The 13,723-nt window shown below is 41.2% G+C and overlaps 2 protein-coding genes across 2 annotated transcripts; one reads left to right on the top strand and one right to left on the bottom strand.

Moving 5' to 3' along the window:
* The first annotated feature begins 864 nt into the window (after positions 1-864).
* On the top strand, positions 865-8,396 carry etfdh (electron transfer flavoprotein dehydrogenase). The gene is made up of 13 exons (XM_084459657.1): positions 865-1,017; positions 1,948-2,100; positions 2,349-2,578; positions 3,246-3,327; positions 3,694-3,812; positions 4,008-4,085; positions 4,241-4,387; positions 4,692-4,832; positions 5,792-5,935; positions 6,108-6,276; positions 6,538-6,720; positions 7,125-7,346; positions 7,860-8,396. Exons 1-13 carry the CDS (start codon positions 987-989, stop codon positions 8,021-8,023), a joined length of 1,863 nt encoding a protein of 620 aa, XP_084315783.1. The 5' UTR covers positions 865-986; the 3' UTR covers positions 8,024-8,396.
* A 146-nt stretch (positions 8,397-8,542) lies between these two features.
* Positions 8,543-12,595, bottom strand: ppid (peptidylprolyl isomerase D). The gene is made up of 10 exons (XM_084459656.1): positions 12,458-12,595; positions 11,527-11,667; positions 11,188-11,294; positions 10,851-11,039; positions 10,502-10,624; positions 10,211-10,317; positions 9,704-9,848; positions 9,476-9,562; positions 9,150-9,192; positions 8,543-8,883 (listed from the first exon to the last, which is right to left on the bottom strand). The coding sequence occupies exons 1-10, from the start codon at positions 12,540-12,542 to the stop codon at positions 8,795-8,797; spliced, it is 1,116 nt and encodes a 371-aa protein (XP_084315782.1). The 5' UTR covers positions 12,543-12,595; the 3' UTR covers positions 8,543-8,794.
* Between the last annotated feature and the right edge of the window lie 1,128 nt (positions 12,596-13,723).

The following is a 13,723-nucleotide window of genomic DNA, read 5'->3' as shown; positions in this document are numbered from 1 at the left end:
CAGGTAATATCATTACTTCAAAGTTGGACAGTCTTCTTTGATAACAGCTGGGTGCATTTTCTCAAATACATGACAGGCTGTTCAAAGGTCTTAACTGTAGCATTTCCACAATGCAATGTACGAAATGTATAATGTGTTACTTAGGGCGTCTCTGAAAATACAGTAAAATATGCACATTTAGTCCCCCGTGTAGAGTTTAGGTGTTTTAATAAATCAATTGCTAGCCTCATATTAACTTGGCCGCAAGCCCATGGACGTAATGTATTTTAGTGCCGTAGGCCTATTGTATTGTGCGTGAAGCTTCATTTGTTGTGATTGACATTAGGATATTCCAGTAAGTTGCCTATAGACTTTACATAATTTATTTGTCGTATTGTGTGTGTATCGTCTTATTTAAATTATGTTCATTCAATTTCGATGATAACATTTGAAAACATAACCACTTGTAATTACTCAAATAAAAATGAAAAAGTTAACATTTGACATATGCCTACAGAAATTTAATTGTGTGACTCAATGTGCTAAAATTCTGTCCCACCATACCATACCATACCATTTTATTTATAGAGCACATTTAAAAACAACAAAGTTGACCAAAGTGCTGTACAAGTCAAACAACAATAACACACAAAGAACACATAGTATAGAACCATAAACAGGAATCTACAGGTTGAATCCTCATTTCAACCACATCCACAACTTAATAAGGGGACACTCTATATAGTCCATCCATCCAACCAAAGATCTAGGTTGGAAACCTACTAATTTTAGCACCAAGATCTACTTCTGCGCAGGTACCGTCTCTCCTGCGCATATTTACACCCTCATGAAGGTCTGTGTTATGAGACATTTTGCTCCCCAGGAAAAACTTGGCAACACAATTACACAATAACACGACTACGCATCGAGTTCACTTCGTCGGATCAACCAGACACTTAAAGAAGATTGTTGTTGGCTAGACAACTACTGGCTGACACATTAACACAATGTTTCCAGCTAGCAGATATTCAATTCAAGGTAAAGTGAGCTAGCTAGCTTAGCTTGTGTTAGCTAGCCAGATGGTTACAGTGTGTCCGACACTAATTCATCTGAATGCATGCATTACTGCTTTTAGTCCCTCAGCTAACTAACTAGCTAGCTTGTTGTATGAACGCATGCAATCCTATCTAAATTAGCACTAATAGTCTAGCTAGCGAGCCAGTATGCTAATGTAGCAGTATGCTAATGTAGGGTAAAGGTGAACTCAAATCTAGGTCACTAAACCGAGTGTCCTTGTGTCTGTTAGTGTTCACAATCAGATTAATCACAACATAAATAGTTGATTTAGCCGACTAGCTTTTGTTTTAATGGGGTAGACTAGTGATATTATGCTTGTTCTGTCACTAGCTAGTTAACTTGAATCGAAAGAAATACTTTAAATATTGATTAATTGGAGGTTTAAGGACTATACCGTGCTAGCATTGTGATCTGACTACTCTGGCGCTCCGTAGTCGAATCCATGTCTGCCTGCCACAGAGATGTTCTGCACCATATGGTTGGCTAGCTAGGCTATATATATTATATTATTATATTATAGATATACTGTGTATAAACCTGGTGACTTAACCTGCTATTTCAGATGCAAAAGAAGCATCGACATGGGGCTATCATGACACTAACTTATTAGTCGGTATACAAGTACATCAGTTTATAGTATGCTTTGCTATTTCAGAGTACAGAGGTAAAGCAAAGCTACCTATGTCATGGCTTATTCCTATTTTAATGTATAAAACGGGTGTCATGACAGTAAAGCCATTCTGAGGGCAGTAGAGAGAGTTAGACCTGTGAGGTTGTCCTGTCTTAACATATAGCCCATGCAGTTGTTTTGAACAGGCAGGGACCTGGCTACCTTATCATCCTCTAGATGGTTACAGTCAGAACTGACCGGACCGCTCTTGTCTCTTGCAGCCCAGAGGTGTGTGCGGGTTTTGAAAACGGTGCAAGGAGAACACGTTGTGCCTCGGTTGTACACATCCAGATGGAAGTGCTCATCAGCCTCCACCCCTCGCATAACAACACACTACACAATCCACCCACGGGAGAAAGACCCACGATGGGAAGGTAGGCTACTGAGTCACTCGACATTCAAAATATGAATTTCCACCTATAGGCTACTACTATACGCATACAGTAGTTGGCCACCTCTCGTCATAAAGGTAAAGCCTACACATGTAGAACCATATGACCAAATGCAATCCAACACTCCAAACTTGCTGTTGTAAAAGCACATTAACAATATTAAACCACCATTCATTAATAATAATAATAATAATAATAAATAATACATGTGTGTGATTCTCTCGCTGCAGAAGTGGATATGGAGAGGTTTGCAGATGAGGCCGATGTGGTGATAGTGGGAGGCGGTCCAGCCGGTCTGTCGGCAGCCATCCGACTCAAGCAGCTGGCTAACGAGCAGGAGAAGGAGCTCCGGGTCTGCCTGGTGGAAAAGGCTTCTCAGATCGGAGCCCACACCCTGTCGGGGGCGTGTCTGGAGCCCTCTGCTCTCAACGAGCTCTTTCCTGACTGGAAGGAGAGAGGGGTGAGTGAGCTAGGGGGGCACCGATAGATCGGCAGGTGACTGGAATTGGCCGATTTTCAGCTGCAGCAGATCGGTGACCGGCTGATCCATCCATACAGTACATCCCATTCAGTACTGGAAATAAATGTTCTATTTATTTAGGCTATATAAACATTCCATTTCTAACTTGCAATACGATGTCTAAGAAGCATTTTCGCGAATTATCAGCAGAGGCCGTCTCCCTCGCTCAGCCAGTGCCTGTCTCTCCCACACACACACACACACACACACAAGTGCCCACAAGGAGACTGAATGGGGAGAATAACACTCAAAAGTTTGGTTGCCTACTAAGACTACACGTTGTTTGATTTAGTTTTTTTGAGTCAGTCAAGGAGAGGCAGCTCACATCACTTGCATTGTAGTTTTGGAGTAAATTTAAGTTATTTAATAGTCAAATGTTTTTATTATGAACATGCAATTGAATTTCAGTTTTCCATTAAAGAAAGGTTACATGTTTGTGTATGCTGTCAATTATAGTTCTTAGAAAGAACTGAAAGAAATCTGAATCAGACAAAATCGGAATCGGCAGGTCCGACTCTTAAAAAAATCGGAATTGTCCAAGAAAAGTGCAATTGGTTCATGCCTACATAGAGCTAATTAACATGGTTTGTGTTGTATCCTTACCTAGGCACCATTGAACACACCAGTGACCCAAGATGTGTTTGGGATTTTAACAGAGAAATACAGAATTCCTGTCCCAATGTTGCCAGGTAAATTGCTATTTATAAGGTCACCTCAAATAGCAACAGCCATCAACATCAACAATATTTACAACTCTTCAAGATTTCTTTGTCACATGTACAGTTACAGTGAAATGTTGCTGCCGGCTCCAAGATTATGCTCCATTCAGAAACTTCAATACTCAATTTACAAATGTACAAGCTACTTATATTTACAAACTTCAAATTCTACAATATATTTACGTTTAAGACAAAAGCATTACAGGAAAAACCCAGCATTATATCGGGACGCTGTCTGTAGACTGTGGATGGAAAAGGCTACCCAGGCTCTGTAACAAACGTTTGGGTCTGTCTCTACCATGACACACAGGTTTTGTGTTCTGCTCATATCCTAAGGTCTGCCCATGAACAACCATGGGAACTACATAGTGAGGCTGGGTAACTTCGTGCGCTGGCTGGGGGAGCAGGCGGAGGAGCTGGGGGTAGAGTTGTACCCTGGCTACGCTGCAGCCGAGGTAAGTACCCTCCCCTCACTCCGTGTGGCATTTCCCCAAATAGTTATCGACAAATTACATTGAGTCGTCCTGGAACATCGTGCGTTTCTTATGACATTTATGTAATTGGCTGTTGTGAATATATTAGAGCAGGATATTTGAAGGTCTGTTTTTGTAATTGAGCACACATCAATATGTTTATTTATTGTCTTTCAGGTTTTGTTTCACGAAGATGGCAGTGTTAAAGGAATCGCCACCAATGATGTCGGTATTGCTAAGGACGGTTCACCCAAGGTATTTGGTCAACTTTGGATTTGATCAAGTGCACACATCTGGTTGATAATACATTGAGCACACATCTGGTTGATAATACATTGAGCACACATCTGGTTGATAATACATTAAGCACACATCTGGTTGATAATACATTCTGCTTCTTCCCTCCCCAGGACGTGTTTGAGAGGGGAATGGAGCTCCATGCTAAAGTGACCGTGTTTGGAGAGGGTTGCCATGGCCACCTGGCCAAGCAGCTTTACAGGCACTTTAACCTCAGGGAGAACATCGAACCACAGACTTATGCCATTGGTCTAAAGGAGGTAACTCCCCCTCTGATCCCCCAGCTCCTATTGGATAAAATATGTTATCTCCAAATTTGGCGTGTTTAAAGAAATATACCTATTTATGTTTTAGAGGTGATCTATTAACTTTTTATTTTATTTTATTTTTATTGAGGGAGATGGACATGCTAAATTATTTTTACAATAAAAAATTAATTATTATAATTGTGTGTATATACTATTAATTAAATTATGAATTCATGAATGAGTCATTAGAACGTTTACAGTTCATTTAAATGAATTAATTTACAATGAATGAATGGTGTTAATTATGGCTTCCTAGATATGGACCATTGATGAAACAAAATGGAGTCCGGGCAGAGTTGAGCATTCAGTGGGCTGGCCCTTGAACAGAAACACCTATGGTGGCTCCTTCCTCTACCACCTGAATGAAGGGGAGCCCCTAGTGGCCTTGGGCTTTGTGGTGAGTGAGTTTTCTGGAGGGTTGTTATCGCTGATGCAAAACAGACAAACTACCACACGCTATGTGGAGGTTCAGTAAGGGTCCATGTCTGGACCATATCTGGTCCATATCTGGTCCATATCTGGTCCATATCTGGACCATCCCACCCAGATGCAAATATGTATGTATGTATGTATGTATGTATGTGTGCACGTATGTATGTATGTATGTATGTATGTATGTATGTGTGCACGTATGTATGTATGTATGTATGTATGTATGTTTGTATGTATGTATGTATACATGTGTATCCAGACAACCTGGATGTATGTACATGTGTATGTATCGTTCAGTATATCTATACTGTACTATGTATTTTATTATTTTTTATTGTATTAAATTATTTTAATGGACTCTTGGAAAGAATAGCCAGATAGGGCTAAAAGAGATCCAAATAAACAAGCAAGCAAACAAACTGTATATATTATGTACTCCTAGACTTATATACTTGTACAGTTTTATATATTTATACAGACTTAATGTATGCTGGTACATATATACATATCCATATATCTTATTCTATCATATACTGCACAGTAACTGTACATTTGGATGTGTATATAGGCCCTGATATCCATTTTGTTATGCTGCTCCTCCCCCCTTCCCCTCATCTAGTGTCTCTTTCTTTCTGTTACTCTGTATCTTGTCTTTCTCTTCTTTCCAATCTTTCTGAAATGTTCAACTACTGAAATGCCAATTTTCCCCCTGGGGGGGTCAATAAAGTAGCAACAATTTTGTCAATATGAGTGTTCAAGATAGATGTCTTAAATTAAGTCTCGTCGTCATAGATATTTGTCATCTTTAAGCAATAGGCTATATTCCTATCAAAATAAAAATGTTTTTCATAATATAGTTATGCATGTGTAGTCTGTACATTATTGTTTAGTCCTTAACCAGTTTGACCTCTCCTCTCTACCCAGGTTGGTCTGGACTACTCGAACCCCTATCTCAGCCCCTTCAGAGAGTTCCAGCGCTGGAAGCACCATCCCTATGTTGCTGCCACTCTGGAAGGGGGAACCAGAATCGCCTACGGAGCCAGAGCTCTTAACGAAGGAGGCTTTCAGGTAGGCGTGTGGCTGTCTGCACATCTTGAAAGTACATCTTTGTGTGGGTGCCTGTTGTTTGGCTTAAGGCAAGGATCGCTAGGTTTATTTTCTTGGATAGGTATGGTAACGCGTCAGCCTGTCAACACCGGTTCTGATTGGTCGGGCACATCTGTCTGTGTGTTCCACGCAGTGCCTCCCCAAACTGACGTTCCCCGGGGGCTTGCTGATAGGCTGCAGTCCCGGCTTCATGAATGTCCCGAAGATCAAAGGCACCCACACGGCCATGAAGAGTGGCATGCTGGCAGCAGAAGCAATCTTCTCCAAAGTCACGGATGAGAACCTTGAGACGGAGACGGCAGGTGAAACCCAGAACACTCCGGATATATTTCAGCCAACTGTTATGTTATTTTTTTTTGTCTATGTAACTTCGAACCAGCACCAGCTATAATGGTCTTTTTTTTGGGGGGGAATGTAACAGTCGTACTGATTACATTATAGTCTCTCTAAACTCTAGGCCTATTAAATTAACTAAAAACAAAGTAAGCCGTTTGGTGATGTAAGATTGTATGTCTAAGTTGATAGATGTACACCAATACCTACTGTGGTGTTTGACCCTTCAGGACTTCATGTACCAGAATATGAGGAGAACTTGAGGAAGTCTTGGATCTGGAAAGAGCTGCATGCAGTGAGGAACATCCGACCGTCCTTCCATAACTACTTCGGTCTGTACGGCGGTATGATCTACACCGGCGTCTTCTACTGGATCCTCAGAGGGAAGGAGCCATGGACACTCAAACACGCAGGTACCCAGGGTCGGGGGTGGCCGTCGGGAACACCGGGAGTTTTCCCGGTGGACTGGCGTGCTAACTGGCTCATTTCAAGTTTACGAAACTGAAAGTGTTACATTGTCACAAGATCACTAGTCCGGCTTAAAAAGTAACCTGACTGGGGATACATTTCCCGGCCTGAATTATTTCCCCAGTGCGACCCTGCAGGTACCTCATCACAACATCACAAACAGGATGTAAGAGTTTGATTCATCTGACCTAGTGCTAACCCAACCCTGCCTCTGAATGGGCTTAATCAACACACCATCTTCATTGCAGAAGCAGGGAAGCACCCAAGCTTAGAATGTGCCACTAGACTAATCAAATTTTCATTTTTTATGTGGTTGACATTTCCCAATCACCAATTACCCTCTTCCCAGGCCTAGACTCTGACCAGTTAAAACCGGCCAAGGACTGTACGCCCATCGAGTACCCCAAACCCGACGGCAAGCTGAGCTTCGACCTGCTGTCCTCGGTGGCCCTGAGCGGAACCAACCATGAGGGGGACCAGCCTGCCCACCTCACCCTGAGGGACGACAGCGTCCCGGTGGCCAGGAACCTGGCTGTCTACGACGGGCCGGAGCAGCGCTTCTGTCCTGCAGGTACTGGATGTGTTAAAACGCTCGGGCACATCCTACACAATAACATGTCACTATTATGCACATGCTAGCAGACAGTACTATGTCTCTGCTTTACTATTTTACTGTCGGTCTTTAATTGTTGACGTAGCACCTAGTGCCAGTTCAGGGATGTTGCCATCTCTCCCTCACGCGCCTGGTTTTCCACCAAAACATGTTGGATCTAATGCATCTCTTCCCCCTTGAAGTAATCGCAGCCGATTAATGGGGAACCATTGGTGACTTTTATAGTGACAGTAAATAAAGAGGAGGCAGCCAACATGTCATTGGTTGTCACATCTTCAAACTGCAACGTATGCTTTAGAGTTGAATAAGTTGCTAATTAAGATTAAGTTAGTTATTATTCGCAATCAGGTGTAGCTGCCGCCAACCAGAATCCTTAGGTATAATGGTATAGACTAGAGGTAGTTTGCATAGAATGTAGTCAATAAAACTGTGTGGAGGAAGCTTAATTGTCTTCCTTCCCCTTCTCACTAGGTGTATACGAGTATGTTCCCCTCGAGACCGGGGATGGGATGAGGTTGCAGATTAATGCTCAGAACTGTGTTCATTGCAAGACCTGTGACATTAAGGACCCCAGCCAAAACATCAACTGGGTGGTGCCCGAGGGCAGCGGAGGACCAGCCTATAATGGAATGTGAATTATATCTTACGTTTGGTTTTCGTCCACATTACCAAGGCAGAAGCAGTGAAGTGGCTGCAAAATACATTACATTCGGGGCTTCAGTAGCTATCTAGTGGCTTCTACGATCTATCATGTGCCTGGATACCGAACTGACCACCATATACTCAATATGGGCATTGTGAGGTATTATAACACGATGTGGATCTTGTTAATCCGTTTTCTGAATGATGAATGCTAAAGTAAAAATTATTTTATATAAATGTATGTTGTGAACAGAAGAAGCTGTGTTGTAACCGACTATGGGCTCTGGGTAAAGTCAGTTACTGAAGAACACAACTGTGCCTAAGTTGAGTATTATTTAATTTGCAATATAACATGTATTATTGAACTGGAGGATACTGTACATTTCACTAGTGGGTAGGATGTTCGATGGTGAATAAAGAAAAAAAAAAAGAACATGCCTGAGTTTATTATGCACATCACAAACCTGAAAAAACACTTGTGGAATTTAGTAGAATTTAATTTGGGTGAAGGGTGAAAAAAATTTAAGAACTTTAGCGCATTTACAACTGCCATTTGATCATGCCTTAACCATTCAGTAAAATAAATAAAGGAAAAACAGTAATTATTTTTTTAGACCAACAGTGTAAAATCGAAAATTGCCAACAAGTTACAGTGAACGTCATCAAATGGGAGCTGTGTCTTAGCTGCCTTTACAGAAACCCATTACTGGTGAATGGACAAATATTTAGAGATATTAAAGATATCAAATCAAATGATTAAATGCTCATGCAAACATTTTGGCGTATATTTTCTTCTCCTTTTCCTTTTCTTCCTTCACCTTCAGCTGGACTCTCTTCATCTCATTGCCAATTGCTGTCAACAATATTGGACATTTCAATCAACTTGTCAGACAAAAAGCGCTTCCGACAACGAAGTGGCATAAAAGTTACAAAACAAATGAGTCTGCAAATTAAAGATGCTTTTGCCTGTGATGTGTAATCGGAGAACACCCTATTACAGTAGTTTCAAAGAGATCTAAATAATTGTATTATAACTTGTAATTACCCTTGCAAAGGAAAACTAGTACACGTCCCCTAGGACTGACCAAAATGTCACAAGATAAAGAAATGGTGCCAAACCTTTGTCCTCTGGTGCAATTTCTTGGGCTTTCTTCAGATCGATCTGTAATGGGAAGTTCAGAGAAACATTTCAGCAAAGTCAAAACCACACATTTTTACTGATTGAGTATTGACCTGCACACTCCGATTCAGGGTTCCACAATCGATCAATGGAACTTATGTGCTTCACCGTGACTTGGTGAAAATAAATCCATACAAGTTCTCATTATGTGAAAGTGACAAGTGTTTATACATCTTCCATTGAAGGTGAGGCTTACTTTTGGCCAAGCCGAGGGGAGTAATAAGGATTTTATTGTAAGAGTCAATGCAAGTATAGTAATATTTACCATGGCTTTAAAGTATTCCTTCATTCCTTGCCAAGCCTGAGCCCTCCTGAATAGAGCCTTTGTGTTTGACTGGTTCAACTCCAGTACCTGAATGAGGAAAAAATGCACAAAAAAAACTGTGAAAAATGATTTCATATTTTATTAGCCCCTCTGCTCTAAGTAAGTCTTTGCCATTCAGTGTAGCGCACCATGGACACTGCGTGTCAGGTTTCCTGTGGCCTACTTTACCTCGTTGCAGCTGTCTATAGCGTCCTGCCAGAGTTGCATCTTCAGCTTGCATGCAGCTGTGTTGAGTATGCAGCTCAGAGCAGTGGCCTCCAGCTTCGGCTGGGCCTTCTCTTCCTCAAGATGTTCTCCACACACCTCCAAGTACCTGAAGAGGACAGACCACATCCTTAGGCTTGGGGGGGTTTGCATACAGGCACTAAATGGTAAATGGACTGCACTTATATAGCGCTTTTCCACCTTAGCGGCACTCAAAGCACTTTAAAATGGCCTATCGTTCACTCATTCACACACCAATGGCGGTAGCTGCCATGCAAGGTGCTAACCTGCTCATTGGGAGCAATTTGGGGTTAGGTGTCTTGCTCAAGGACACTTCGACATGTGGACAGTCGGAGCTGGGATTTGAACCACTGACGCTTCGATCATTGAACGACCCGCTCTACCAACTGAGCTACACCCGCCCCAACCCTTACCCTCACTAACCCTAACACATAGCAGCCAGCATTTCACCTGAGAGCTTTTGAGTATTTCTTAAGTGCAGACGGCCAGTCCTGGTTCTTAAAGAAGGTGTTTCCAATATTCTTCAAATCGTCAGCGACAGACAAGACTTTGTCCACCTAATCAGAAAGACCGTGAAAAAAAAAGAAGGTAAGCGTGGACCAACATACATTTTCCTTCTTATATCCCAGTCCTCATCATACAGTAACAGTTAGTGAGGGTTGTATGTAAACAGCAATCATGTATTTAGAGACAGAATATCAATCTATAGAAATGAATTCTGCATTTATGAATGACACTTACATCCTTGAAGTCAACCTCAGAGTCCTCAGGGAATTCTGGGTGGGCATCTCCTGAGTCATCGCTGAGGGGAACTCCCATGTCATCCCCCTCCTTGAACTCACCACACTCAGCAATGACACAGCGCTGAGAGGGAGGAGGGACACACGGTAACATATGGGAACGCATAACCTGTAAACAACTTCAACCTAAACCTAAAGTATAACCTGTAAACCTAAAACAGTATAATATCTATGGTAACAATCTTTAAAGGGCAGGTAATGTGCAACGCACTGGAGAAATCCCTGGATGAATATGTAACAGCAGGGTCAGTATCCTGACGTACTGTATCGGTGTGTAAACAATAAGTCACCTTTACAGGAGCGTCCTCCTGTGTCTCGGTGGCCTCCAGCATTTTCACCAGACCCATCCCCTTCAGGACTTGTCCAAAGACCACATGCTTGCCATCTAGGTGAGCAGTGGGCACAGTGGTGAGGAAGAACTGGGAACCATTGGTATTGGGTCCAGAATTGGCCATACTCAGTAAACCCATTTTATCATGCTGAAATGAGGGGGGGGAGAAACATACATTAATCAAATCAAACTTTATAAAGTGCATAGGTTAGAATATAAATATAAATACATAGAAAACTAAACAGAAGCACACGACACTGATGTTGAAATGCATGTTGGGACGTGGAACAATGTACCTTGTAATGAAAGTTTTCATCCTCAAATTTCTCCCCATAGATGCTTTCTCCTCCAGTGCCATTCTGGTTGGAGAAGTCCCCTCCTTGGATCATGAACTGTTTGATGACTGAAAGAAATCGACAGCATTTGCGTGAGCTTAAAGGGTTATCATCCAACAAGACGCCTCAGAGCACCTCACACAAGCTCACCAGAAGCATAAAAATCTCTCATTAATTCAATCATTCATCATTAATTCAAACATCAAACGTACAGCGTGCGCTTGTTTTTTAATTAAAATGACTAATTTGAATCTAATAATGAGTGAATTTAAATGTGTGGTTGGAGGTTTTTATACTTACTCCTGTGGAAAGGACATCCTTTGAAGTGAAGTGGTTTCCCAGTGGTTTTCCCGGTCCCTTTCTCTCCGGTGCACAGCGCTCGGAAGTTCTCAGCGGTTTTGGGGACAACATCGTTGAAAAGCTCCAGCACAATTCTGCCAGCTAGAACAGGTGGTGTGAGAAGTTGTAAATCATGAAATACATCATTTGTTTGTTTGACTGATCAGAATTAGTCCATGACAGTTGACTGTGAGTCAATAAAAGACTTTTCTTTTTGCCACTGCTTTCTAAGAGGAGCTATGTTTATCAGTATACTGCACTGTAACTTTTATTCCTGTATTCTATTTGTCCTGCTTTTTGTTTTAAATGTCTATAATGTCTTGCTTTTTGTTTTAATGCTTTTAATTTGTCCTGCCTTTTGTTTTAAATGTCTATAATGTCTTGCTTTTTGTTTTAATGCTTTTAATGTCTCATGTAAAGCACCTTGAATTGCCCTGTGGCTGAAATGTGCTATATAAATAAACTATATAAATAAACTATATAAATAAACTTGCCTTGCCTTGTGAGGAATATTAGGTGATGAATGCACTTGGGTGACATGTTTAATCAAGCTACAAGCTACTACTGCTCAATCTAGGCTAATATTAGTTCCCTTTGTCATTAAACACGAATGCTTATAGTTTCATAATTCTCACTAGCATACTGTAGTCCAATGTACACTGCACTTTGCTTCGTCCGCACTCTCCATGCAGTACTTACACTCTTACATACTTACACTCTGTGGACTGACAAGTAGAAAACAATAGCTAGCTAGAACGTTCGATTTGGTGCTGGAATCAATGAGGCTAACGTTAGCTAGCAATGCTAACACAATGCTGGCTAGCTAATGCTAGCTAACCGGCTAACGGCAAGTCCTAGCTTGTGCAGTTGATGTTTTTTATAAATGCTTCACCTTTTTCTCCACCAACGTCTATATCAAAAAACACACGAGGGTTCTCAGGGTTTCCAGGCTTGTTCAGTGGTGTTGGGTTGGACATTTTCAAAACTAAGTGTATATAAAAGAAACCCTAAGAGGCTAGTTTGCGGTCTGGTTGCCTGCGTGCTTCAGTCTCGCGAGATTTCAACTCTTTCTTCGACGGTGGATGTCGTAATCCTAAAGAGTTAAACGCCGTCTACCGGTCTGGGTATGCAAGTACATCTAGATCAACTTCAGCGATGCAAATTGGGGGTTGCATTTTCATTTTCCACTTTTGCATGTATTATTCAAAGTCAATATGAAAATTCAAATGCAATAATGTGATTTGTATTTCAATGTCCTGGCTTTGGGCTGCAAGTGTAAGACGGGAGCCCGGTAAGCAATTTTCTAAATTAAACAAAAAAATAAACCTCTCTGATGTGGTGGCATAAAACATATTAAAATGATGTGTGATTGAACATGTTGGTGAAACATTTGAGCCAAAATCATACAACAGGAGAAGGTCTTTAAACATTGAGAAGCCATCTCCTAGTGGTAGGATTACTGTGAGAGCTGACAAAATAGGTTTTCTGTCTGGATCATTACATGAACATTGGAAAGCACTGGTGCAGTAAATGCACCTTTGGGGCATATTAGTTATGTGGGCTAGACTTAAGGGGATGTAATGCTTTTCTCTATGGGAATGGGTTATCTGTGGCTACACCTTGACCTATCACAAGTCTGAATCAGTGATACCTTCACTGTGATTGGCTGGGCTGGTGTAACTCAGACAATCGTGGCATCCTTGTTTCATAAAAGTAGGCCAATACAGCATCCCCTGAAAGTTGTGAAGATGCAATCTGTAAACGTTTAGTGTAATAAAACATTTTTGTGATGTTCAGTGTCAGAATAACTATAATACTGTATTGTATTGTTCTCACAAATCTATAAGTGGTTGTCCCTTTAGAAATACAGAATGATACATCTAAAGTGGAACTATTGTAGCCTTGTAAAAATAAAAAGTTCATCGACAGGAATATTCTTCACATAAATTAATCTCAAAGGTTATGTTAAAAAAAAAAGTCTCAAATGTGATTTAGTTTTGTATTCATGACAAGGACTCATAACAAGTTTCTCAAAATGCAATTGATTAGCTGCTGCTCCTCAAGACAGCTGGTCGAATCGTCTTCCGTTCACTCAGATGATTTCTGGTAAGTTATTGCTGCTCACTTGTGAGACGACCGACACATTTCTTTGAGCAAG

This window comes from Borostomias antarcticus, assembly GCF_949987555.1.
Source record: "Borostomias antarcticus genome assembly, chromosome: 28".
In the NCBI taxonomy this organism is placed as follows: domain Eukaryota; kingdom Metazoa; phylum Chordata; class Actinopteri; order Stomiiformes; family Stomiidae; genus Borostomias; species Borostomias antarcticus.
Note: the sequence above shows the minus strand (reverse complement) of the source record. Positions and strands in the feature narration are given on the sequence as shown.

Coding starts and splice junctions, on each gene's coding strand:
- etfdh (XM_084459657.1), top strand. CDS start 987: ATGTTTCCAGCTAGCAGATATTCAATTCAAG. Junction 2,101..2,348: donor GAAAGACCCACGATGGGAAG/GTAGGCTACTGA, acceptor CTCTCGCTGCAG/AAGTGGATATGGAGAGGTTT. Junction 4,388..4,691: donor ATGCCATTGGTCTAAAGGAG/GTAACTCCCCCT, acceptor ATGGCTTCCTAG/ATATGGACCATTGATGAAAC.
- ppid (XM_084459656.1), bottom strand. CDS start 12,542: ATGTCCAACCCAACACCACTGAACAAGCCTGGAAACCCTGAGAACCCT. Junction 10,625..10,850: donor AGGAGGACGCTCCTGTAAAG/GTGACTTATTGT, acceptor CCTCCCTCTCAG/CGCTGTGTCATTGCTGAGTG. Junction 8,884..9,149: donor AATTGCACCAGAGGACAAAG/GTTTGGCACCAT, acceptor TATTGTTGACAG/CAATTGGCAATGAGATGAAG.